This window comes from Pinus tabuliformis, chromosome J (assembly GCF_031772625.1).
Source record: "Pinus tabuliformis cultivar Carrire ecotype Pingquan chromosome J, CPIR1, whole genome shotgun sequence".
Taxonomy (NCBI): Eukaryota; Viridiplantae; Streptophyta; class Pinopsida; order Pinales; family Pinaceae; genus Pinus; species Pinus tabuliformis.
This window is the reverse complement of record NC_142295.1, coordinates 84,483,426-84,507,896: the sequence shown is the minus strand read 5'-3', so window position 1 is coordinate 84,507,896 and position 24,471 is coordinate 84,483,426. Positions and strand designations below refer to the sequence as shown.

Here is a 24,471-nt window from a genome sequence, read left to right as displayed (position 1 = left end):
AAGGACAAGGATGAGAAACATGATCCGAAGGCTGCATCCGCAAAGGTCGAGTAGGAGGAGTTTGCCATCGTTGCCCAGATACCTCCAAGGGAGAGGTGGGGTGATCTAGAACTGTAGTTCAAAAGAACTACAGATGGACAGGATCCTTGAGGAGTCCACCTCTCGGATCAATAACTTGCTATCGGAGCCCATATCAAAAGTAGCAGAATGGACCAGTGTCAGTTGGTGCAGAGGAGTGTCAAAGTGACAGTTGCAATGGCTAGGAGCGCCAGAGACTGAGTAGCGCAGAGCAGAGTTGGCAGCAGTGCAGAATCAGCAACAGCGCAAAGGCTTTAGAGGGTCAACGCAAAGACTAGCAGCAGTCGGAACTCCAGCAACAGATGCATCATGCTGAACACCTGTTCAGTAATTTTGGATGCTTTTTTGTTGCTGATGCAGTAACAACAGCAGTTGGAGAAGGTTGTAGTGCAGATGAAGTATTGGCAGTGGCAGTACTAGCAGCAGCATAGATGCAGTGTTGGCAGTGAGTGTTGGCAGCAGCATAGATGCAGTGTTGGCAGTGAGTGTCGGCAGCAACATAGATGCAGTGTTGGCAGTGAGTGTCAGCAGCAGTACAGATGCAGCATTTGCACAGTAGTTGGTGGGCAACGATGTCAACATTAGCAGCGCAAAGGGAGATGTTTCAGAGTTAGAGTAATGCTTTAGTAGGTTGCATTACTAGAGCACATTCCTCACTAAGAGGGAGTGTTGATTTTTGGTAGCATCGGATGTGCTCTAAGCCTATAAATTTGCAGGTAGGCTTGGACACATGTATTCCACAATACCCAGAAATCGTTTTGGGAAATTCCACGTGGAGACAGTTTTAGTCAAATAATTAATTATTTTTAATGAAGGCCTAAGTATAAACTTAGGAAATTAAAATAATTAAAGGGTATTAATCAAACTGTGGGTGAAACTTCTAGAAGAAGGCTGGGATCAAGCCAAAATGATCTAAGCCATTGATTAGCATCTAATCTGGGCCGTTGGTTCTCAACTGAAGGATTATAAGAGGAGCCTTGATGGGCATTTGGAAATGACATCAGGTAAGAGATCAGAGATCGAATTTCTGAAGAGAGCAGTGCAGCAGTCGCCAGAGAGAGATTCGAAGTGATTTCTTACAGTGAGGGGCAGGGATAGTATCCGGAGGGAAGTTTTCCTGGACCGGAGAGTACAAGGCAGAGAGGGTAGAGAGACATTTAGAGAAGCTAACGCAAGGCCACATAGAGCTACGTTATGGCAGCACAAAGCTTCAGAGGGAGAACGAAATTCTGCTGAAAAAGTCGAGTTCCAGAGCCAGAAGCTTAGGTATGAGACCGGGAGGCCTGAGAGCTGAAGTTTCCAACGAGCAGAGGATCAGAAGGAGGTGCAGCACAGCCCCAGCTGCAGTGACGCAGTGACTGCATGGGAGTGATGCAGAGGCTCATCTCCAGTGTAGATCAGTGTTAGAACTTCCAGTGACAGGGTGAGACCATCTCACTATTATTTTTGCCCAGTTTCTCTCTATATCGGATAGTCAGTTGGGCATCCAACGAATTGTACTCAGATTTACTACTGCTTAATAATACAAACCCTCAACTGCTGCACCAGTTTTCCCACACTGGGTTTTTCCGGGGACATTTGTCCAAAAATAACTGTGTAGATGTGTGTGATGATTATTTCTCTCATGTGTTGTATTTAGTTTCCGCAGTTTTTATTTGTGTAGGTTGCAGTGTATTTAATTCGATATTTGTCGTAGCACATAGCAAGTAGATTGTTTAATCGAATTAACAATTAAAAGAATTAACATCAGTTGTTGCAATAAGAATCGGGTAACAGATTTTTCACAGTTACAACTCTTGACTCCAAAATACTCTTAGACTTAGTAAACAAAGAAGAAGCCTCCTTCAGGCTTCAAGTGAAAAAGAGGCCATGAAGAGATTCATGACAGCCATGAAGAAGATTTATGATCCAAATTCAGAAGAAAAGACTAATAACAAATTCATGGTGTTCATGCTTAAAAGCTACAAGCATTTGTTATATGTTTACTCTCATACATAGCTAGCTTCTTAGCATGAACGAGGAATTGATGTACTTGTGATTTTAATCCTTCAGTGAAGAGAACCAAATGGGATCTAAGAAGCCAGAAGACTCGCTTTACTTTCATAGTATCCGTCATTTTCTTGCTGGAAAGGCCCAGGGTACAAGATTCATCCCTCTAAAAAATGGGACCAGTTTACAGATGATGTTGTATGTGCAGACAATTAGATCCAGCCAGATAGCCTTCTGGAGCTATATATAGTTCCAAACTCAACAAATGGCTCACAACTTGAGACTGACAAGCACCTCCAGTGTATCTTGACTGAGGGTCTGAAGGATGTAGAACATGGAGAAGGCTCAAATGTTCGAAAATCAAGCCATGAATGTCGAACAGAAATTGCGATTGCAACATTGTCATTGTCATAGTTAATAATGTTTTACATTTTAATTTCCAACTCTTACATTTCAAGGCTCTTAAGTATGTATTTTACTACTTTTCAATATCAGTTATATATATATGAAATTGCCGCACCCTCCTTGTACATGTACCTCATGCCCAAATTTCAAAACCAGTGCACTTGTACCTACATCTGCACCCACACTCGCACTCGCACCAAATCACCCTTACTATCTAGACACAGACACAGAGCTATGTTTGAGCCTGAGTAACATCTCAGAAGCACAATCACACACCAATTGATGCAATATGATGACAACATGTAAAAAAAATGAGCAGACTCTCTCCATTCACTTAAAAACAATCAATGCAAGCTAATAACAGAAACTCCAAATTTTCTTGCCAACACCAAACACATCTCGATTTTATCAGAACACTTTAAACTCAAAATTTACGTAAGCATTAATGTGCCAGAGTGAACAAAAATTTGAGTTACCAGAATTCGACTGTTGATGATGAGACAAGAGGCGAGTTCGAGCAAAACTCCAAGATGCCATTTGTTCTATTCCCGAGCCCTACAACTTTCACTGGCTTATTCAATGGTTTTCTGCCTTCGTGTTCAAGGCAGCATATGATGAACGTGGGTCTGGCTGACAGTAAAATTGGGCGCGTCCGTGTACTGCAAAATTTTCCGTGAATGGGTGACCAGTTTGAAGATAAGTAGCCACCTCTGACGAGATTGGTGCTGTGATTCTGCAGAATTAAAGCCATGGGATAGAATCAATCTAATGCAACTGCCATGGATTGGCATATCCGAAAGGGCTGCAAGATAGTATACATTGCGCTTTTGGATGGAGTTTTCAATTAATAATAGTGGACGCGCGAGCGAGTTTGCTTCGCTTTCATGCGATTTATTTTGGCAGGCAATTTCATGTCAAAATAAAAGGCACAAGACTAAATGGATCAGAGTTGGCTATGTGGGATTTGGGGTTTTGAGGTTAACGGTATGGGGCTTAGGTTTTAAAACCTTGGTGGGAAAAGTACAGCCGAGTAACATGGATTTCACCAACCTCATTTAAATTAAATTCTGAGATAGAATATTTGATTTTATGGTTGATACAAGTGTTTTGAGGTAAGTATGTTATTATTAGCCATTTTCTCACAATGTGCAAAAAGCAATAGAATTGTTAAGTTGTATTTTGATTTAAAATAATAATTGATGTATTAGATTTAAGTTGTTTTGTGTGTTTGTGTTAAGTTGGTAATACACCATTAAAATAATAATTGAAATATTGAGATTATGAAAATTCACTAAAATAAAATTTATCACTTATTTTACCAATGAAATATTTAAAATCATTGTGAAGAAATATTGATTTTCTAGAATGGGCAATTTCTACTAAGATTAAAAGAACAAGTGGCATTGCTACAGGAAGCTCTCTTGATAGGGAAGACAGAATGGCAACGCATGAAGACGGATGTGCAAAACATAAAGAAATTTGTAGTGGAAAGTACAGAGGTGGTGAATGTGAAATCATCCCAAGATAAAGGGAAAATGATTGCCCAAATAAACAACCATGAAGAGAACGCAAGAGAATAAACGAAAGGAGATTCCACCAAAGTTTCCAAAACTTGGGCTCAAATTATTAGCAATTCTACTAATAAGGAAGGAGAAACAAATATTCAAGTTGACAACATGCAAGTTAGTGAAGGCAAGGAAAGACAAAACAGGGCAGGAAACATAATTATTAAAGGGGTGAAAGATTATGGGAAAAATGAATGTACTCTTAACCTTGCAAGAGACTTCTTGAAAGACAAGTTGTTATGGCAAGGACAAATATGCCAAGCATGGAGGGTGGGTAAGTTTAACGAGGAGAGAGCCAGGCCCATAAAAGTCATTATGCCTAGCTTGCATGATAAATATATCATTCTAAGCAAGAAACATCTCTTGAGGGGTTCTTGTTTTTTCCTAGAAGAAGATTTAACTGTAAAACAACAAGAGGAAAGAAGGGATGAAATTTTAAAGGTTAGGGCAGCAAGAGATGAAGGCAAGAGAGCATGGATTTACAAAGGCAAAGTTGTGATAGCGCGATTTGGACCTCCTTCCAAAACAGAGCAGCAAGATGGTAATAAAGAAGAGGCAACAAACTCTTCAACGGGAAATCAGAAAGCAAGGTCAGTATGGGAAAGCAGGGACAAAGACTTAAATGTGAGTCTTGCATGTCAAAATAAATAGCAATCAAGTCATACCTAGGTTTCCTTAAGATTAGTTTATTGGAACTGCAGAGGTTACCCATGGAGACGAGGACCTGGGTTAGGGCCTATTGCGGAAGATAGAGACATATTTTGCCTCATAGAAACACATGAGCATGAAGGGTACAAGACACCTTTGTTTGAAGGATACTAGAAGATGGCAGTGTGGAAAAAGGCAGCAGGGAATGGCAAAGGGCACGGGGGTATCATGGTTTTAGTAAGGGAGAAAGAAGGTCGTCTCATTCAGTTAGAAAAAGAAGACTCAAATAAGTAATTCATTTGGTTTAAAATATCATAAAATGGAAACCACATCAGAATTGCAGCATGCTATTTTGCACCACAGGGTTCAAAAATCTACAAAGGTAGAAGGCTTGACCAAAAAAATCCATTTGCAGCCTTAAACGCGGACATTGCAACATATTTTCAACTAGGTGAAGTCCTTATAGTGGGTGATTTCAATGCAAGGACTGCAAGTGAGCAAGCTAGCATTCTTTGTTGTAAAGATGATTGTGACCCTATTTGGCTTACAGAGGAAAGTAGTCATCAATGGGAAAGAATTTCATAGGACAAGGGTTGCAATCTCTTCGGTGAACAATTGCTTACTCTATGTGGGGCCTTTGATTTAGTCATTTGTAATGGCTTGACTAGATGGGCAAAGTGCAATAATTTCACTTGCAATACTTACAATGGAGCAAGTGTTGTAGATTATGTAATTTGATCGCATGGTTTGAGTGAGAAAATGGAGAAAGTTTTGATTGGAGATCAGTTGTGGGACTTGAAATCAGATCACAAGCCAATTTATTTATGTTTCTCTTGGATTGGAAAGAAATAATTAGAGTCAAAAATTCAGCATGTCCAACAAAATCTCCCACAAGGCAGAATTCTTTTGACCCCATAAAATTGTAATGCCTTCAAAATGACGCTTGAGAGGCTCTTCAAGAAGGGGAAATTACAATTCACAGCCTTCATATTCATGAATTAACGCATTTAATTCAATGCGCACTTGCAAAGTGCAAAAGAGCAAAAATTAAGAAGTCTGAAACAAATTGCTTTATAGTTAATGCTTGGTTTGACGAGGAATGCAAAAAGACAAGGAGAATGTGGAAAGAGTCAAACAAGGACAATATAAAGCTCAAAACTTACAAGCAGTTATAAAGCAAGAAAAATGTCGATTTCATGGTTTCAAGGAGGGAAGAACTGATCTTCCTTGGAAAAAATAATCCCAAATTATTTTGGAAGGAGCTCCAACCGAAAAAGATACAAATTTGAAATAATATTACAGCTTCTAAATGGTTTGACTATGCAAGACGACTCTATGAGAAGGTTCCCAAGGTTGACCCTCCCCCCTTGGTCAACACTAATACTGAACTCTTCATGGTACAAGAGGTAGAGATGGGTATCAAGAAGTTGGGTGTTGATAAAGCAAAAGACTTAGCTGAACTCCAAGCAGGATATCTAAAGTGGGGCTCAAAGATTCTTGCACCTCACATTACAAAAATATTCAACAACATTATACAACAAGGGCTCCCCACAGATTGGACAACTAGTTTGGCAATACCTCTTTTCAAGAGCGGTGACGTCAATAATCCCTCCAATTATAGGACCATAATGATAAACCCTTTATTTGCAAAGCTATTTGGAAGTATGCTAGAAAACAAAATTAGCAAGTGAGCAGAGGAAAGAGATAAGCGTGCTAAAGGGCAAGTAGGTTTTAGACCTAAACATTCCACAGTTGATCATTGTATAACTTTAAGGCACATCATTGAAAAAGTTTGGGAGAAAAAGGAAGAAGTTGTTTGCTGCTTTGTTGATTTCAGAAAAGTGTTTGACTCGGTTCCTAGGGATAAGCTTTGGCATAGAATGGAGGAACTTAGGGTTCCCAAACATTTGAGAGTAGTGTGCATAGGCTGTATGAAGAGGTGAAAGTCAAAATTATAACTTTAGCGGGGATTTCTGAAAGTTTTAGAAGCAATATCGGGGTCAAGCAAGGTTGCTCGCTGTCTCCTACCCTTTTTGGTTTATATATTGACAAACTTGCGGAGTGGTTAAATTCGCAAGGGGGTGATGGTATCTATTTGGGCAAGTTTGTTATAAGGCTTCTTTTGTATGCAGATGACCTTATTCTGATTGCTAAATCAGCTCTTGGTTTGCAAGAGCACTTACTATCCCTTGAGCGTTTTTGTAGAAGTGTGGGATGCAAGTCAATATCAGCAAAATGAAAGTAGTGGTCTTCTCTAAGAAAAGAAAACATAACCAGCATAAGTTCTACTTTGAAGACAACATTCTGGAAGAAGTTGCGAATTACAAATACCTCGGATTGACTTCAACAAAAATCTAAGCTGGATTGGTTGTAGAAAGAAAAGAACTTTGGGGGGTTGGAAAGCATTTTATGCTTTTCAAAATAGGTGTAGAGAGGAAGAGTTATGGGACTGGAAAACCACTCAAACTCTTTTTGGCTTCTAGTGATTCCGGTGGTTCTCTATGGTTGTGAACTATGGGCCAGCAGTACATCCGACATGCAGTGGAGACAAATTGAGAAAATTCAGAAGCATTTGATTACAAACAAATTTAAGATTAAAAGTGCAGTTCCTTATGATATCTTGTTTAGTGTAACATGGATTGCTCCTATTGAAGCAATTGCTATGGTGCGAGTCATAAGGTATTTAAAAAAAACTGAGCAAATGGAAGAGGGTAGATGGCCTAAGGTTGTCTTTAATGATATATTGTGCAAGAGCAAAAAAACTTGGATGCAGCAAAATAACAAATGGTTTAGTAAATGGGGTATTTGCTTGAACGCGTGTCCCATAAACAACAAAGAAATAAAAACTTTTGTTATGGAAAAGTTCCACAAGCGCACTTGGGATAAGGAGACTAGAAGAAAGAAAAATTACTATATTGAAGTGTTTAATCCCTCTCATAGTCATCAACCAAAAGCATACATAGAGGTCAATATCTCTTGGAGAGCCAAAATTATTATTGCTCAGTTAAGGACTAATTCTCATCAACTCCATTGTGAAACAAGGCGTTGGAAAAGGCCAAAGGAATTGTGGGAGGAAAGAGTATGCATTTTTTGTTCTTCCGGAAAAGTGGAAACAGAAAAAACATTTCATTTTAGAATGTGAGGCTTTCAAAGACAACAGGGAAAGTTATGCAGATATGCTTGCAGCTAGCTCTTGGGAAAATCTATTTAGCGAGGGGTTTGTCGAGAAGCTGGGAGCATTTATTTTGAATCTTCACATAAAAATGGTCGAATACATCAAACAGATAAAGAAGCAACCTGTCTCATAGGCTATCTTTAGCCTCGTGGACGTTAAAATAAATTCTTTCTTTCTATTATTTTTGCATATGTCTGATATGGTGGCATTCAAAATGTATGTTGTATTTTTATTCTCATTTGTATTCCCTATTATTGATGATTATCTCATTTAGGAAATTATCTATAATTGTTGTAAATCAAGACAATGTATTATTACTCTGCATCAAGTTGAACTCCACCCAAAGGATGACAAATTAGAAGAATCCTACTATTGTTGTATATTGGTTGTTTCAATAGTAGGTTTTGGATGACATTGTTTGCTTAAAGAGATCTTTGCTTAATGTACCACAACCAATTGCCATAGGTTCTTTCATAGTGCATAACATTCTACATATGCATTTGTGGAGTAATTCAAAAACAATACATTGCCCCATCTCCATGGAGTCTCATAGTTTGTCTATACATATCAAACAGGCTGTGGTGCCATATGCACACTTTTCTTATCAATGAGAAAGGAGATCTTCTTGTCACCTACAATATAAGATGTGACAGATGTTCAAAGCATGGCTCTTATATTTTCAGCAATGGAAACTTTTATAATTCTACATCATCTAATGGACCCGCAATGCATGGAGATTTTGTATGAACTCTCTAGTATGGTATTCACCTAATGTTTTACACTACCAACAAAATAATTTGCCACGTCAAAGGTAAGTGAAACATGTTTTCACTCATAAGTAAAGACACTCTTATTAAAGAGAGAGTCCATACAGGTTGGTAGAGTTTTAAAAGTTGTGGAAAAACCTATTATTAGTTTTTTGGAAAACCAACGTTTCGGACTAGCTTAGTGAGTCCATCATCAGGGCAATGTGATCTGCAGTTTGAGAAGAGAGAGCGTGAAAGAAGTCTCAGCTTCTCAAAATTTAGATCATTTTTCATTATGTCCCTTCCATGGTGGGACTTAATGGTATTAAAGAGAGAGTCCATACAGGTTGGCAGAGTTTTAAAATCTGTGGAGAAACCTGTTATCAGTTTTTTGGAAAACCAATGTTTCGGACTATCTTAGTGAGTCCATCATCAGGGCAAACAATGCTCTAAATTTTGAGAAGCTGAGAATTCTTTCACGCTTTGCCCTGATGATGGACTCACTAAGCTAGTCCGAAACGTTGGTTTTCCAAAAAACTGATAACAGGTTTTTCCACAGATTTTAAAACTCTACCAACCTATATGGACTCTCTCTTTAATACCATTAAGTCCCACCATGGAAGGGACATAATGAACAATGCTCTAAATTTTGAGAAGCTGAGAATTCTTTCATGCTCTCTCTTCTCAAAATGCAAATCACATTGCCCTGATGATGGACTTACTAAGCTAGTCCGAAACGTTGGTTTTCCAAAAAACTGATAACAAGTTTTTCCACATATTTTAAGACACTCTTATTGTTTACAATTATGCATAAGTAACACTAACGGGCGTCATTTAGAAATCATTTACGTAGGTTTTATATTTTCATCATTATTTATAAGTAAACCTAACAACATAGCCCGTAACCCAAAAAAATACAAATTAAATATTTTTAGTATTAATCCAAAGAAAATCCAACTCATAACCTATTTTTTTATCCAAATTAAATACTTTTGAAAGATGCTTACCACAAATCAAAGAGTATTTTTTATTGGAGTTGGGATTTGAAAAACATTTAATTCATTAGAAATATAATTAATATTATAATAATATTTTTTACAATTTAATTAAAATCAAACGTAGAAATAAAGTATTTTCAATTTCTAAAAGAATAAGTTTAATATTTAATTTTGCTAAAATTTTAATAAATTTTGGAAATAATTTCTAAAAATTTGCAAATTGATTAAGAGTCAAAGCGTTTTGATCCAAATTGATTATATTATACTCTGAGTTCGCGCAAGTATAATAAAGAAATACTTGGCTTGTTTTAGAATTTTTTTTTTGTGTGTTTAGAAGTTTTTTTACATCACCATAATTTTATGGTAATAAATATTTTGAAATTATAATTTAATGTGGTGGATTAAAAACATTTTAAGAAATTTTTTTTTTTTTTCACCAATATTTTTTTAGAAATTATTCATTATAGTGCTTCATTATAACTAGGAAAAAATAGTTTTTAACTTAATAATGTTGATTTTTTTATTTTCAATTTTTAAAATATGATTAATAATATGAATTTTTAATAATATTGATTTTTTTAATTTTAATTTTTAAAAAATGATTTAATAATATTTTTTTTGACATCTCAATTTCTCATAAAATAATATTCTTAATATTATCGTTATTTTGCAGAATACTGATATATTTTATTCCCTTGTAATTTAATTACCATTTTATATTTTCATATATTATCTTTTGAAATGCAAATAATTTGGCTTTTCATTAAAGTTTACTATATCTTAAATGCAATTGGTGGGAAAATACTTAACTTCGCTATCACTTGGATAGACCCAAAACCACCGCAAAGGTTTCAGCAGTGTAGCACCATGGAAAGGCTACCATCTGTCTGGTATTAGATGTTCAAACATGGCGCAATACACGCTATGCATTTTTTTCTTGGACATAAATCAAATCGTAAAAGTTGCCAAACACTTGTAATTAGAATACCTATAATTTTAAGGTTGTATGTTCTTACCACCATTACATATTAATTTATTAGTTTAAAAAAATATAATTTTGATATTGTCTTAAAGTTTTTAAGAGTTATGCAATTTTAGGTTGTGGGAAAATAATAAGTTATTTAGCCATGGTAGTGAAAGACTAAAGCATGTAATACTTAGGACATGGAAATGCCAAAGAATATACTTAGGATATGGAAATACAAAAGAATATGATCCATTACATATTACATATTGATTCATTAGTTTAAAAAAATATATTTTTGATATTGTCCTAAAGTTTTTAAGAGTTATGTAATTTTAGGTTGTGGGAAAATAATAAGTTATTTAGTCATGGCAGGGAAAGACCAAAGAACGCAATACTTAGGACATGGAAACACAAAAGAATATACTTAGGATATGAAAATACAAAAGAATATGATTCATAAAAATTATGGAAGACAAATTGTAAGGAACCATTGGATATATAATATTCCTATTATAATAAATGGTGAAGAATTTAAATTCAATAACATCATGCTTTGTATGAATATGTCAACATTGATTAAAAGAGGGGGATTATTCTCACTTTTTGTTTGTTTGAATTCTTAATTGTTGTTAAGTTTGTGAGTAATTTGACTAAGATTCGTAAATTAATGTTATGATGGTGGGAAGCCTAAACTTAGGTGGCAAGTATAAAAGAAATAGTTGATGTGTATGTCTTGGAGTAATTTTTATGATTTTAAATTCTCCTATACCTCCTTGCTTTCCACGATTCTTAATGCTTGCTATATTATGTGATTTTGTGATCAACATTCTAAATGTATGTAAGTTGGCATAGAATATGTGAAAGGTTTATGTAATTTGCATTAGTTAAAATTGTATAAGGTTGTAACTTAAGCACTTATAGTTCACAAATCATGTAGTTTACAAAGTATCAATGCTTGATATGTTCATGTAAGAGTACATAATGGGCAATAAATGTTCTTCTAAGTATCCTTGGTTATTGTATGTTAAGTTTGAAAAAGAGATAAACATTAGTGAACACAATCATGAAAAATAATATAACATTGTTGAAATGTTCTATCTAAATTGTACCACTATGTTTTCATTGATTCGTTAAAATAATATGTAAATAAAATTTGCATGAATGGTAGTAACATATGAGTCATAACTTAGTGAAGGATTATAAGACCAACTTTTGTGCAATGAGTTACTGAAAACATATTTTCCCATAATATATCAAAAAGTGCACATGGACAAGAAAATAAAAAGAATAATGTTTATTTTATGATGTGTATTAACACATGAATAGACAACTACAATTAAATATTGTTACGGGTCAATTATTAATGCAACGATAATAGTTGTCACTTTGTATTCCTTTTCAAATGTCAGATGTTAATGTTTGCATGTCAAAAATTGTTGTCATTGATTAGATGTCAAGTGTTCAACAACCCGTTAAAGTGGTGGAATATTACAATTGGAACTTGGAGTATTGTGGTCAATTACAAAATTAATCATTAGAGATCTGCTATAGTGTTCAATCAATAAGTTGTATGAAAAAATGTTTAACCCAATTGTTCCAAAGGTATTACTATCAAGTTAGATGTTTGGTGCTAGAGTTGTTATGATCCATTTCACATAACATGGTTCAATCATATTCTATGTGTCTTCATTATAATCAAATTCCAATCCCATAATTGATAATGCTTCCCGTAATTGATCAATCCTTGTATAGTCATGGTAATTGTGTAACTCTTAAATTGAAGTGCATATTGTTCATCTTTGACATTTTTGTATGTGGTGAAATGAGATTTACATGTATGCATGACATATTAGTGCATGATGGAGTTACTAAGTGTTGGTGTAAGACATTCTAGATTTGAGTTAATTGCTCATGATATTCAAGACTTAAGCAAAGTTGGAACATATAATAGGAGGAGATTAATGTTGAACATTAAATGTGTGCCCAAGTATGATGATAAGTCAACTACAAAACCATTTCCACTTACCTCCCATATTATGGTATAGGGTCTATATTAGAGAGGTGTAACTTTCCAATGATGGCCTTTAATTAAGTTGTGACCCATCTTCAACATTGAATTACTACAATGTGTGGTATAGGTCATGTTACTCTTTATTGCGATGGGTTACCTCAAGTTGTTGAGAGATATCAAACATAAGTAGGAGCTTGTGGGTTCAAGACCTTGGGTTGGTTGCTTATGTGAATATTGTAGGTCTCACTCAATGTCCTTATGAGGTTAGTTGCTAAAACTGCACTTAATTGATTTACCTTAGGTACCAACCTTAGAATCACAAGTATTGAAGGAAAGTGCTTAGTGGCTTATTAGGATGTACATTTCATTGGGGGGAAGCGGCGGTGATGTCACTTTTTGTATTTATGTTATGGGCTAAGTTTATCTCGCTTATTATAGCTTATAGAATATTTTGAACGAATTATCATGCTAGGTCTTTCTGCTTCACCTATTAAGGGCTTGTTAATTTTAGACAGTCTTAAAAAAAATGACAACTGTTATTAAGTGTGGAAAACTCAAGCAAGTTTGAAATGGATTGTGGCTTCTAGATATATCAATAACAATGGCATGATTGTGTTACTTTGTATATCATGTATGAGTTAATTTTTTCACAACGTCCTATGTTGTAACAATCACTTAAACAAATTCTTCTTTCTGTAGCAATCACTTTTCGATTTATTTTTCAATCACCTAATAACAGTAAGCAATTGTAGATAGAAAAGTAAACAATATGCATAATAGAAGACAACCAGGATTAATGAGACACATACATTTAGGTCAAAGACAAGGGAAAAACGACCCCACAAGAGGGAAAACCCAACCAAATTCTTATTCTATTAGATATTCATCAAATGTTCAACAGAGATACATAGTCCAAGTACATACGTCAATAGTAGTCAAATTCAAAAACTTCGGTCAACCAATCAAAGAATGCGACCTCTTATCCTCGGTCAAACCCAGTCAAAACATATCCAAAATTCCTCAAGCAATTCAGTCAACCTACAGTCATCCCTAGCTTCAAATCTATGGTCAAAGATGGTCAAAGTGCCCAGAAGAATTCAGTCGACACCTCAATCAATGCAACTTCCAATAACAAATAAAAAAGCAGTCAAACCAAGTCAAAGTATCCCCAAGTCAACATTGGTCATATAAGGTTGAAAACATAAAGTCAACAAAGCCAAACATAAGTCTTTCTCTTATTTTTGCATGTGTGAAGACAACCTGCAATATTACAGAGATGTATGAACTAAATGATGAATGATTGATGTGTGATGTGATGCCTCCAAGTGAAGTCAATGAAGGTCAATTTAAATGTGATCTTGTAGGGTCAATTTCTCTCTCTAGGTTGACTTGTACTTTTCAGGTTGACCCCAACTAACAAAAATAATAATATTGTTCCAAGTGCAAATTTGACTTTTCCCAAGTGGAAGAGGGGTCTCTTCAGGATTTGTTGGGTTTCTCCAAATGGGAAATTGCTCCCTAAGCTGTCAATTTTCAACACTCCCTCTCAAATCGGGGGGAATTTATGACAGCATCATAAGTCTCATCTCGGATGTACATGTCTCAACATAGGGCAGCCCATCTCATCTCATCTTGTCTCATCTATTGAACAATGATGTCTCAATCTAAAGAAGAAGAACCATCATAAGGGATAGCAATCTCTAACCCTATATCCAATGACAATAGGAGAGATACCACTTACCATGAGAGGTAAGGATAAAAAACGTCTCAAGTTACTTGGGGGAGATACCACTTACCACAAGTGGTAAGGATCAAACACATCCCAAGTCTCCTCACCCATTGGCCAAATGGGTGGCAATCCCAACAAGCCCAACTTGTGGGTAGGATGCATATTGGGGTATACTCAACAGTAGGGGAGATACCACTTACCATTTTTGTTAAGGATTAGACACATCCTAATTTGATAATAGGGGAGATACCACTTACCATTTATTGTAAGGATCAGACACATCCTATTGTCCATGGCTCACAAGGAGCACCCTCAACCCCAAGAGCTCTCTGCCTCCATCCCCCCCCCCCATGCCCCAAATTAATGGATGTAAAAAGACAAGAGGGGAGAGCATAGCTCAGTGTTCTCAATCAATCGTGACCCCTTCCCATAAGGGTCACATCCACCAGTCCAAGCTACTCTTTGAATACCAAGAACTTCCCTTTCGGTAAAGGCTTGGTAAGAATGTTGGTTATTTGTCATCTGTCGAGATGTGTTGGAGCCTTATTGCTCCTCTTTGCGCCATATCCCGGATATAGTGATATATGATCTCAATGTGCTTGGACTTGTCATGGAACATGAGATTCTCTAAAAATCAAATATCACTCTTATTGTCGTAGTATATCACAATAGTATATAGTGCATTCTTAAACATCTCTCCAAAAATCTTCATCAACCACACTACCCCATATCTAGCCATGTTATGAGAAATGTACTCAGGCTCAACCATACAGAGGGCAAAAAACTTCAGCTTCCTACTCATCTAAGATATCATGGTAGACCCCAAGCTAAAATAACACCCAGATGTGCTCTTCCTGTCAACAACATTTCCAGCCCAATCAACATCATTGTATCCATGAAGTCTCAAGTCTCTGATTGTGTGTCTCGATCCATGATTGATAGTCCCATGCAGGTATCTCAACGCATGCTTAGCAACAATCCAATGTGCATGTAATGGCTCCACCATAAATTGGCTAAAAGTGTTGATAGCAAAACATATGTATGATCTAGTTTTCACTAAGAACATTAGTGCCCAAACCAGTTGTCGGTACTCAGAGGGATTTTCCAAATTGGGTTCCATAGCTTCACCACATAACTTCCTAAAATTCATCTCCATCGGTGTGGCCATGGACTTGCATTCCACCATTCCAAATCTTTCCAACAAGTTAACAATATTTTCCTTGAGAAAGGAAAATCTCACCAAGTATTTGCCACACCTCTAAGCCCAAGAAGTAGTGCATCAAACCAAGGTATGTCATCTCAAACTTAGAGACCAACTCCCTCGTACATTGGAGAATAAAATGATCTCCACCTGTTAAGAATAAATCATCAACATATAAGACCAAAATCAAAGGCATGCCTTGGACAACTTTGAAGTAGAGATCTGGATAAGCATTGCTTCTAGTAAATCCAAGCTTCATAAGGTAGCTATCAATGCGAGCATACCAAGCCCTAGGGGTTTGCTTCAATCCATAAAGGGATTTATTCAATATCCACACATGAGTCTTCCTATCGTGCTCCTCAAAGTCCGATGGTTGCTCAAAGTGTTCTTCTTCCTTGAGTATGCCATGTAGAATTATAGTCTTCACATCCATCTAAAGAAGTGTCCATCCCTAGTTAGCAACAAGACAAACTATAGATCGGATGGTAGCATACCAGGCAAAAGGTGTAAAAATCTCATCATAGTCCTCTCCCTCTTTCTGGGTAATCCTCTAACCAAAAATCTTTCTTTGTACTTCTCAATACTTTCATCCGCACCATGCTTAATTTTGTATATCCATTTAGAAGTCACAACAGACTTCCCTTCAGGTCTAGGAACCACTTACCACACATTATTCTTTATGATGGACTCATATTCTTTGGCCATAACATCCTTCCACACTTATTCCTTCACTTCTTCTTCAAAAGTGCAAGGCTCAATCTATATAATGTTGCTCATAGCTACAACATATCCTTGATATCGACATGGATTCTTACTTTCTATGAAGGTTCCTCTTGTGGAAACATGTCTCTAAACATCCTCTAAGGTGTCACAAAGCCATAATGGTCTCTTTTTATTAGATAGAGGATCACACGAAGGGTGATCCAAGGGACCCATGGGTGCCATGGGTTCATCAGCAAAATCAGGTTTAGGCTCAAGCATAGGAGGCTCTTCTTCTACATTTGACATCAACCTTTCTCTCAACATTGGTAAGGGTAGGAGTGTCCCTTGCTTTGATAAGAGAAACATATTCATCAAATGTCACATCCCTACTAAACTCTATATTCCTTTTACCAGGTACATATATTCTATAAGCTTTAGAATTTTCATAATAACCAACGAAAGTACCTTTCCTTCTTGAAGCTTCTAGCTTGGTCCTCTTTTCCCTTGGTACATGAAAGTAAATGGGGCAGCCAAATATCCTCAAGTGTCCAACCTTGAGCTTCATACCTGTGAAAGCTTCTTCAGGAGTCTTGTCACCTAAGACTCAGTGAGGAGTTCTATTTTGAACATAGACAACAATGTTAACAACTTCTCCCCATAGAAACATTGACATCTTTTGATCATGCAACATAGCTTTGGTTGCTTCCATGATAGTGTTGTTCTTCCTTTCAACTACACCATTTTGTTCAGGGTTATAAGGTATAATGGTCTCCTTATTGATTCCAACTTCCTTGCAAAAGTCAATGAATTCATTTGAAGTGAATTCTCCTCCATTGTCAGTCCTCAAAATTTTGATCTTCTTTCCAGTTTGATTTTCCACCAGTGCCTTGAAGTCCCTGAACATGTCAAATGATTGGTCCTTGTTCTTTAAGAAGAAAATCCATGTCTTGCAGGAAAAGTCATCCACAAAGATTATATAATACAAATAGCCACCAAGAGAGGTCACAAGCAAGGGTCCACAAAGATCATAATGTATAAGTTGAAGTATTACATCAGTCTTGTTGTTCTAGAAGGAAAAGGTCCCTTCAAATGTTCTCCACTTGGATATCCTTGACAAACTCCATCATGAACTAGTCATACCTCAGGCATCCCATAACCATATTTCTTACATTAGGCAAAGCTTTGTAGTGAAGGTGAGCGAATTGACGTTGCCACAACTCACATTGATGATTATTATCATGAAGCAATGCTTGGATTGGTCTTTCGTTGACTTTGTAAAGACCTTCAATTCTTGACCCCAAAGTAAAGGCATCCTTCAAGCTAGACTTCCTTGGCCAAGCAAGGACCTTTCCATTTAATGAATGGAACCTTGAAACCTTTGTCTTATGTTGTTGCTTTTTCTATCACCTGTCACACAAGTACTTCAGGAGATATGGAAGCTTCCTAGAGACAGCCTCTGGGTTGATTGTAGACCAGTGCCTAGAACATCTTAAAGAGAGGAGTGCTTTTAAAATTATTAGTGGGGCTTTCTTCTGCACTCCAATTGTCACATAGTTTGAAAGGATAATTCAGGGGGCTTGGTTCAATGGTCCTTCATCAAGGTAAACTCAAGAAAATACATGGATCTAAATACACAGGGGGTAAATCAAGCTAATCTCAAAGAGAAATGTCTAGTTCTGGTGGCCAACACACAACAATAAGCATTTTAATATTAGAGTTGTAGTAAAAGTGAAGAGGAGGAAAGAGAGGAGGGAATTCGATGCATAAGGCTGGAAACAAGACAGAATCCTAAGAAACAATGTTCTAGCAGAAGTATGGAAGACTGAAGAGGTGGAATGGTAGAAACAGTGGAGCGCTAAGTAAGGTACCAAACTATATGCATCATGGATACATTTATCACCAAACAACAATTAGTAAACTTGTGCACATTACAAGTGCTACAGGCTATCAAATAACAAATGTATATCTGTAACTATGCAAGTACTTCTCACTACTTAGTAGCAAACATACAACCATGAATAAGAGTGAAACCAGAAGCTTCATTACACTATATCAGAGGGAGAAAGAACATACATGAAGTGATATACATAGGATAAAAACATATTGATTCCTCTAATTGGAATCACCAAAGAGTTTCATTAATCCTCAAAATGAGTCTAATTCACCAGTTTACATTTAGCAATACATAGCTCAAGTCCCTCATGAACAGGCAAATATAACCAAAAGTGGAATCATAGAATTTGGACCCCTCAGGTGCAGAATTATGGAACCTTTGTTAAGTGTTTCTTCCTTCATTTTATAAGGAGAGGGGGGGCTTTGAAAATTAGTTACAAAATATCTCAGCCAGAGCTCCAGTTGTTTGATCGACTAGTTGTCTCGGTGTGCGATAGCTCTGTTAGCGCTTGAGATTTCACACTAGGCTGAGGAAGGTAAACCTTCAAGGCAACATCAAACCATTTCACCTCGTAGCTAGCCCTACGGGGTATGAGAAGGCTCTCTCCTGTCAATCTCAGTAAAATATTCAATGGATAGAGATGACCAATACAGTGACACTGATATTAGGCTAGTAAACTGATTAAAAGGTTGATTTGGGGGTTTTTGGGGTTTTTTTGGTGGCAAATTGAGGATCTGTAATTTTAGGGTGCGGGGATTTGACACAGTTTCTACAGGTGGGTCTTTCGGGCAAGGTAGGAGTTTGTGCTGATGCCTTTAGCTGAGATGGATGATCAAGGAAGAATGATAAGAAGGCTAAAGAGGGCAAACAATGACTTTGAATCCTCTCTAGACAGTGGAAAACATAAACATTAAACAAATTTGAAAGCTGAGCATGGCAAGCATGAATTCAAACTTTATCACTTCATTTTTTTAATAAGCTGCAGTAAAGAAAGAGATGGAACACATAAACACACTTACAATTACAATAAGAGAACACACCATAAACACTAGCATTTGCACCAAATGTTGCAAAGGAAACGCCGTAAGGCATAAATTGAGGAACAATTCCGACATGGGAATGGGAAAATGTACATAAGATGCAGATATGTAGCATAAATGAGATTCTAAAGATGTATACATTGAAGTTTATTTAGGGTGCTTAAGTCTATATTTTTTTTTAATTATTGAATTAATATTGCATATAAATCTCATAAAATTCAACCAACTTATAATTGAGGGCTCTGATCTCTAAGTTTGGCTTTGGGTCATTAACATGGTAATACACTGTCTCAACCACTAAACCACATAACAACAAACAAAAGACTACAAAATGTTACGATCATTACTATAGTAAACCCAATGACTCTACACACAATAATTTATTCTTTACTCGAAGAGAATATTGCTTAACCATATCCACAAAAAGATTGCAAGGTGGAAAGCATTATGAAGAACAGAATCTCTATTATTATAACTTGTAAGTTGTAGCATTGTTCCAACCAATAAAACTATCTTCACATTTTGGAAGATCAAATGGAAATAAGTTTTGAAGAATTCAATAAAAAACGTCCAAGATCATTGGATCACATGATTAATGGTACCCTGTCCTATGAATCTAATATTTTTATGCACTTACAATTAAGGGAGAAAACAAGGTCCAAAGAATGTATACCATAGGGACCAATAAATAGTATATTTGCTAATCCTTGCTAGGATCAGAAAAAACAACATTACTTCTCCCTAAATCCTTCACAATCAAATTATACAATTGTTGTACAACAGAAGGCCCATGTTGTTGTCAATAGTTCTGATTGAGAATGCGACCAGATTCCTTCAATCTCATACAGTGATTAATGCACCAATTATACAATTGTTGTACAACACAAGACTCGTGTTGTTGTCAATCAAGCAATAGTTCTGATCGAGAATGCGCCAGATTCCTTCAATCCCATATAGTTATTAATGCACCAAACACAGATGTACTAGTTGCAACGACTTTTATATCATTTTGCTAATGTTGTCATGTCAAAATCAATGTGATACAATTAAGTCACCTTTAAGAAGAACCTCATTGAAATTTCTATACAAGGATGTGTGTCTTATCATTACTCATTCTAATTTCACCTCTTTTATTGTCAGACTTCACGAATTAGCCTCCAAATGCTTGCTTCATCCACAGACCAGTCAATTACCTTTTACAAATATTTTGTTTGAGCATTGGAACTCAATAACATTTACAAAATTATAAAAAGTTTATCTCCAATCAATTTCTTTTCTTTTCTTTTTCTTTTTCTGATTTCCACTTATTATTGTTATATAAATATCTAAACTCATTTTATAATACTTTAAAAATAGAAATTTTAAGATATTATAATCCCTAAATCCTTTCTTCCCATTCTTAATGACTTTTGCAATTGGAAATAGGGCTTTGCAATGAGGTTCCCTCTGCATTAAACTCTGCAACTGATCCACCACGGTTAGTGTTGGAGTCCTTGGAGTCCAAGGACCCTCCAAGTGACAAGAAAGAGTCTGGGCTCCCGGCTCTACGCCGGGCCTGTACATTATTACTGGAATCTCTTGTACCTGTTTTGGCAGATCCTATTTTGGGTGTTGAACATCCAGTTCTGCCCTTAAATATAAAGGAGCAAGCCAAAAGTATTGCACATGAATGGAAGTCGAAGATAAACCTTGAAGGTGATGTTGCCAATGGCAATTCGTTGGAGGCCCTGGCCTTCTTGCAACTTCTAGCTACTTTTGGAATTGCGTCAGAGTTTGATAAAGATGACTTATGCAAGCTTGTTCTTGCAGTTGCACGGTGCAGGCAGACACCTGAACTCTGTCGTTCCCTTGGACTTGAATCAAAAATGCCAGGTTGGTTGGCTGGTGTTCTGTAATGTTAGCCTCAGTGGCTAGGCCGGCAAAATTTCCATCCATTTTGGTAGATAGGCTTTTTGTTGTTTTTCTGGCATTCATGGCTAGCTTGGTTTTTTTGAGGGACTGGTGGATTTTATCAGTATACTTGGTTGTCGCTGATTGAGTTGAAGATAAATTTTGGTAATCCTGGCTATAGTAAACCTTCCCAAAGTTTTTTGTTTAGTCCAGTGAACGGGTTTCTAAGTTGACGGGGTTGGTAGTCTTTTCTTTAGATCTCAACATTTCATATGCAAGGCAGATATTGAGTGGCCTCTACTAGGTAGACATCTTTTTATGAGGTAGAAAGTTGTATGTAAGTTATTTTGTTGATATTAATAAAGGCACCTGAAGATGATCAGCTATGGTAAAGTGTCATAAGGCCTATCATGAGTGGGGAACTGTTTACTTACGAAAATGGTCTCAAGCTGACATAGCTGTTATCTTTATTGACAAATCCGTTGAAGTTGTCTGTATTGTTTTTTCTTTCACAGTAAACTGTATTTTGGTATTTCAAATGTTTGTGACATATTCAGATTAACTGAAAATTTTGTGACAATTTCATGCAGATGTTGTAGAAACCCTGGTCAATAATGGAAAACAAATTGAGGCAGTCAACTTTGCTCATGCATTTGGGCTGACAGAGAAGTTTGCACTTGTTCCTTTGTTGAAAACAAATTGAGGCAGTCAACTTTGCTCATGCATTTGGGCTGACAAAGAAGTTTTCACCTGTTCCTTTGTTGAAGGAATATCTGAAAGATGCTAAGAAAGCTTCTCAGGCAAGTTTAAAAAGCGAGAATAACTCTATTGTTGCAGAAGTACGATTTTATTACTGTTATACAAAATGTCTTGTTATGTGATGATCATTTTGGCTTAGTATTGTTGGTTATATCGGAAGTTCCTTTTTTGACCGATATTTTTATTTGCTGCTACAGAATGAAGTAAATACAAAAGAGCTTTCTGCTTACAGAGCTGTTATAAAGTGCATTGAGGAGCAGAAACTTGAATCGCAGTTCTCACCAGATCCTCTTCAAAAGCGTGTAGCTCAGCTAGAGAAAGCTAAGGCTGACAGAAAAAAGGTCTGCAGGTGTTGTTAAGTCTCAACCTAAGCGTCCTCGTGCTAATGGAGGAAATGCTGGTGTATATATGCCTCCGTTAAGTGCAGATGAAAGAACTCCGACTCTTTATGCTTCTTCCAATGGTGCAGACAGAAGCTTCTATAGGTCTTTGGATAGAGTATAATATTCTGGTGCAGCTCCAGGTGTTACATCCTACAACCTACAGGGCAAAAATGCATATGACAGATCAAACCAAGGATTATATGGAGCAGGCTATGGTGTTGGAAATAGGACTCCAGTCTCGCTCTCAAGGCCATATATGTATCCATCAGATAACATGGGGCCTTCGTTGTTGGGTTCCGGTTCTTACAATTCCTTTACTAATTACAACAACCATCACTTTGGCAGTAGACTGCCTGCCCGTCCTCCAGCTTATCAGTCTTCTTTTATACATTAGGTAGGTACGGTGCTTATCTTACCGTGGTCAAGCAAGTTCTGATCTTATCAGGCCCCATAAAACCTTTTCTATTGGATGTGGCTGGTAGTAAGCACTTAGCGTTGAAGAGGTCTTTTGACTTTGTTTCTGTAAATCTAAAAGATTGGCAAAGTTCATTTGGCAGCTTTTCACAATTTTCAGTGGTGTTTTCTTCTATTAAGGAATCTTCTATTAAGGAATTTTATTTTTGTATGGTATTGAGTGCTTCATCACTTTCCCAGGTTACTATATATTGTAGTGTTTACAGTTCAAAGATGATTCTATGCATAATTATGGTATTTTTTTATTTGTTTGACAAATCAGAGAGGATCAATCTGTCTCTTTGTGGAAGATTAAAATTTGGTGAATAATATATCATTTGTGATCTTGTTCGGAGCTCATAACACAAGACTTTCAATTGCATTTGTATGCCGAGGGCTGGTCTTGTGCTGAATATGATTTAATTGTCCACTTGCACGTTACCTCATTGGTACCTGTTTACTCTACGCCTATGAAGCGAATCAGATTTTATTTTGATTAGTCCAATTGTAAGGCTATTTTTGAAACTGGACCCTGCCCCTCTTAAGCTGGACCCCACCCCTCTTAAGCTGCTGCATGATTTAAATCCCCCTTTTTGAGAAGAAATGATTTGTAGTACTAGTGGTATAGTTGTTATACCCTGCATTAATATTTTTGTGTTCTCTGTAACGAGGACAAAGCACATTGGAGTTATATGTCCCATCTAGAACTAGCAATTGTCTCAAAAGGTACAAAGAGAGGCCGATAGGATTATTAAATTAGAATTGTTGAATTTCTCTAGAAGAGATGTTGGTTCAAGCCTACAAGGAGCAAAGAGATTTGATGTTTGGAGTTCTATGCTTTTTAGACACCATATTTCTTTAAATACAACTTAATTTTAGAAAATTTCAACCGCAATGCAGTTCTGCCATGCAGACATACACTTAAATCGCTATTGGGCTTATGATATTGACAAATTCAAAGTAAACTGGTATACAAGAGAATGTACCAAGCTAAACCACAAGTTACACATCTTCAGACCTAAAAAAGTACATAACAATGGTTTGGCATATCAATAGCGATATCATAATTGCTTTTCCTTCCACATACATACAATTGCTCCAAAGGCAAGGACAAGAAAATTTTCAGCTCTAGTGAGCACCAGTGGGTCACCAAAACGAGTGACCACTAATGGCTTTCACATTTATACAAGGAATTGGCAAGGGACTTTACATGGACTCCACTCAACTTCAGAGACAGCGTCAGCCAATATGGAGAGTGATTGAAATTGAACATAGCTAAGTAGTGGCATTGGCTCACAGTAATACACCAAGTATAAAATATTGAAGCTTTTACAGAAGGAAGGAGTAAGAATTTTTTTTTTTTTTTTCTGAATATGACTACTTCTATTATCTTTACAAAACAAATATACAAAAAAGATTACAGAGGGCAAGGTTTAAGTGGATTTTCTCAGGCTCCTTGGCCTTGCCCATATTGCAGCACCCAACTTGAGAGAGTTCAAAATTGGGTGGTTCGCTGTACTCCTGCTGACTCTATTACATAACACTGATAGACTGTCCATTGCTGGACTGAACATATGATGCACATAAACATATTTGACACGGACAAAGACATAGAACACTGGACGTATACACTGGACACTTGGACATTTACAAGCGACATTTGGACTGTAAAGCCAACATATGGAAAATGTAACTGAATTGCCCCGGAAAATCCCAAACAAAACATAAATTACCATGACAACATCATTCTTCGTTCGTAGACTGGGGCTGCTCTGCAATTCTGCATCCGAAGTGGAGCGTGTTCTCCGAATCCGAGAGCTGAATGATTTTATGAGGAC

General features: G+C 36.7%; 2 protein-coding genes across 2 annotated transcripts in view; one reads left to right on the top strand and one right to left on the bottom strand.

Moving 5' to 3' along the window:
* The window catches only part of LOC149225627 (protein ACCUMULATION AND REPLICATION OF CHLOROPLASTS 3, chloroplastic-like), a 142,267-nt gene extending 138,824 nt beyond the window's left edge, over positions 1 to 3,443 (bottom strand). The window contains exon 1 of the mRNA XM_089379973.1: positions 2,949 to 3,443. Coding sequence (XP_089236099.1) covers positions 2,949 to 3,223 — 275 coding nt within the window. The 5' untranslated portion in view covers positions 3,224 to 3,443. The remainder of the gene's footprint in view (positions 1 to 2,948) is intronic.
* Positions 3,411 to 22,578, top strand: LOC149225626 (FRIGIDA-like protein 3). Its single transcript, XM_089379972.1, has 6 exons — positions 3,411 to 3,456; positions 20,574 to 21,020; positions 21,629 to 21,717; positions 21,806 to 21,877; positions 21,995 to 22,138; positions 22,267 to 22,578. The coding sequence occupies exons 1-6, from the start codon at positions 3,411 to 3,413 to the stop codon at positions 22,576 to 22,578; spliced, it is 1,110 nt and encodes a 369-aa protein (XP_089236098.1).
* Positions 22,579 to 24,471: the final 1,893 nt, after the last annotated feature.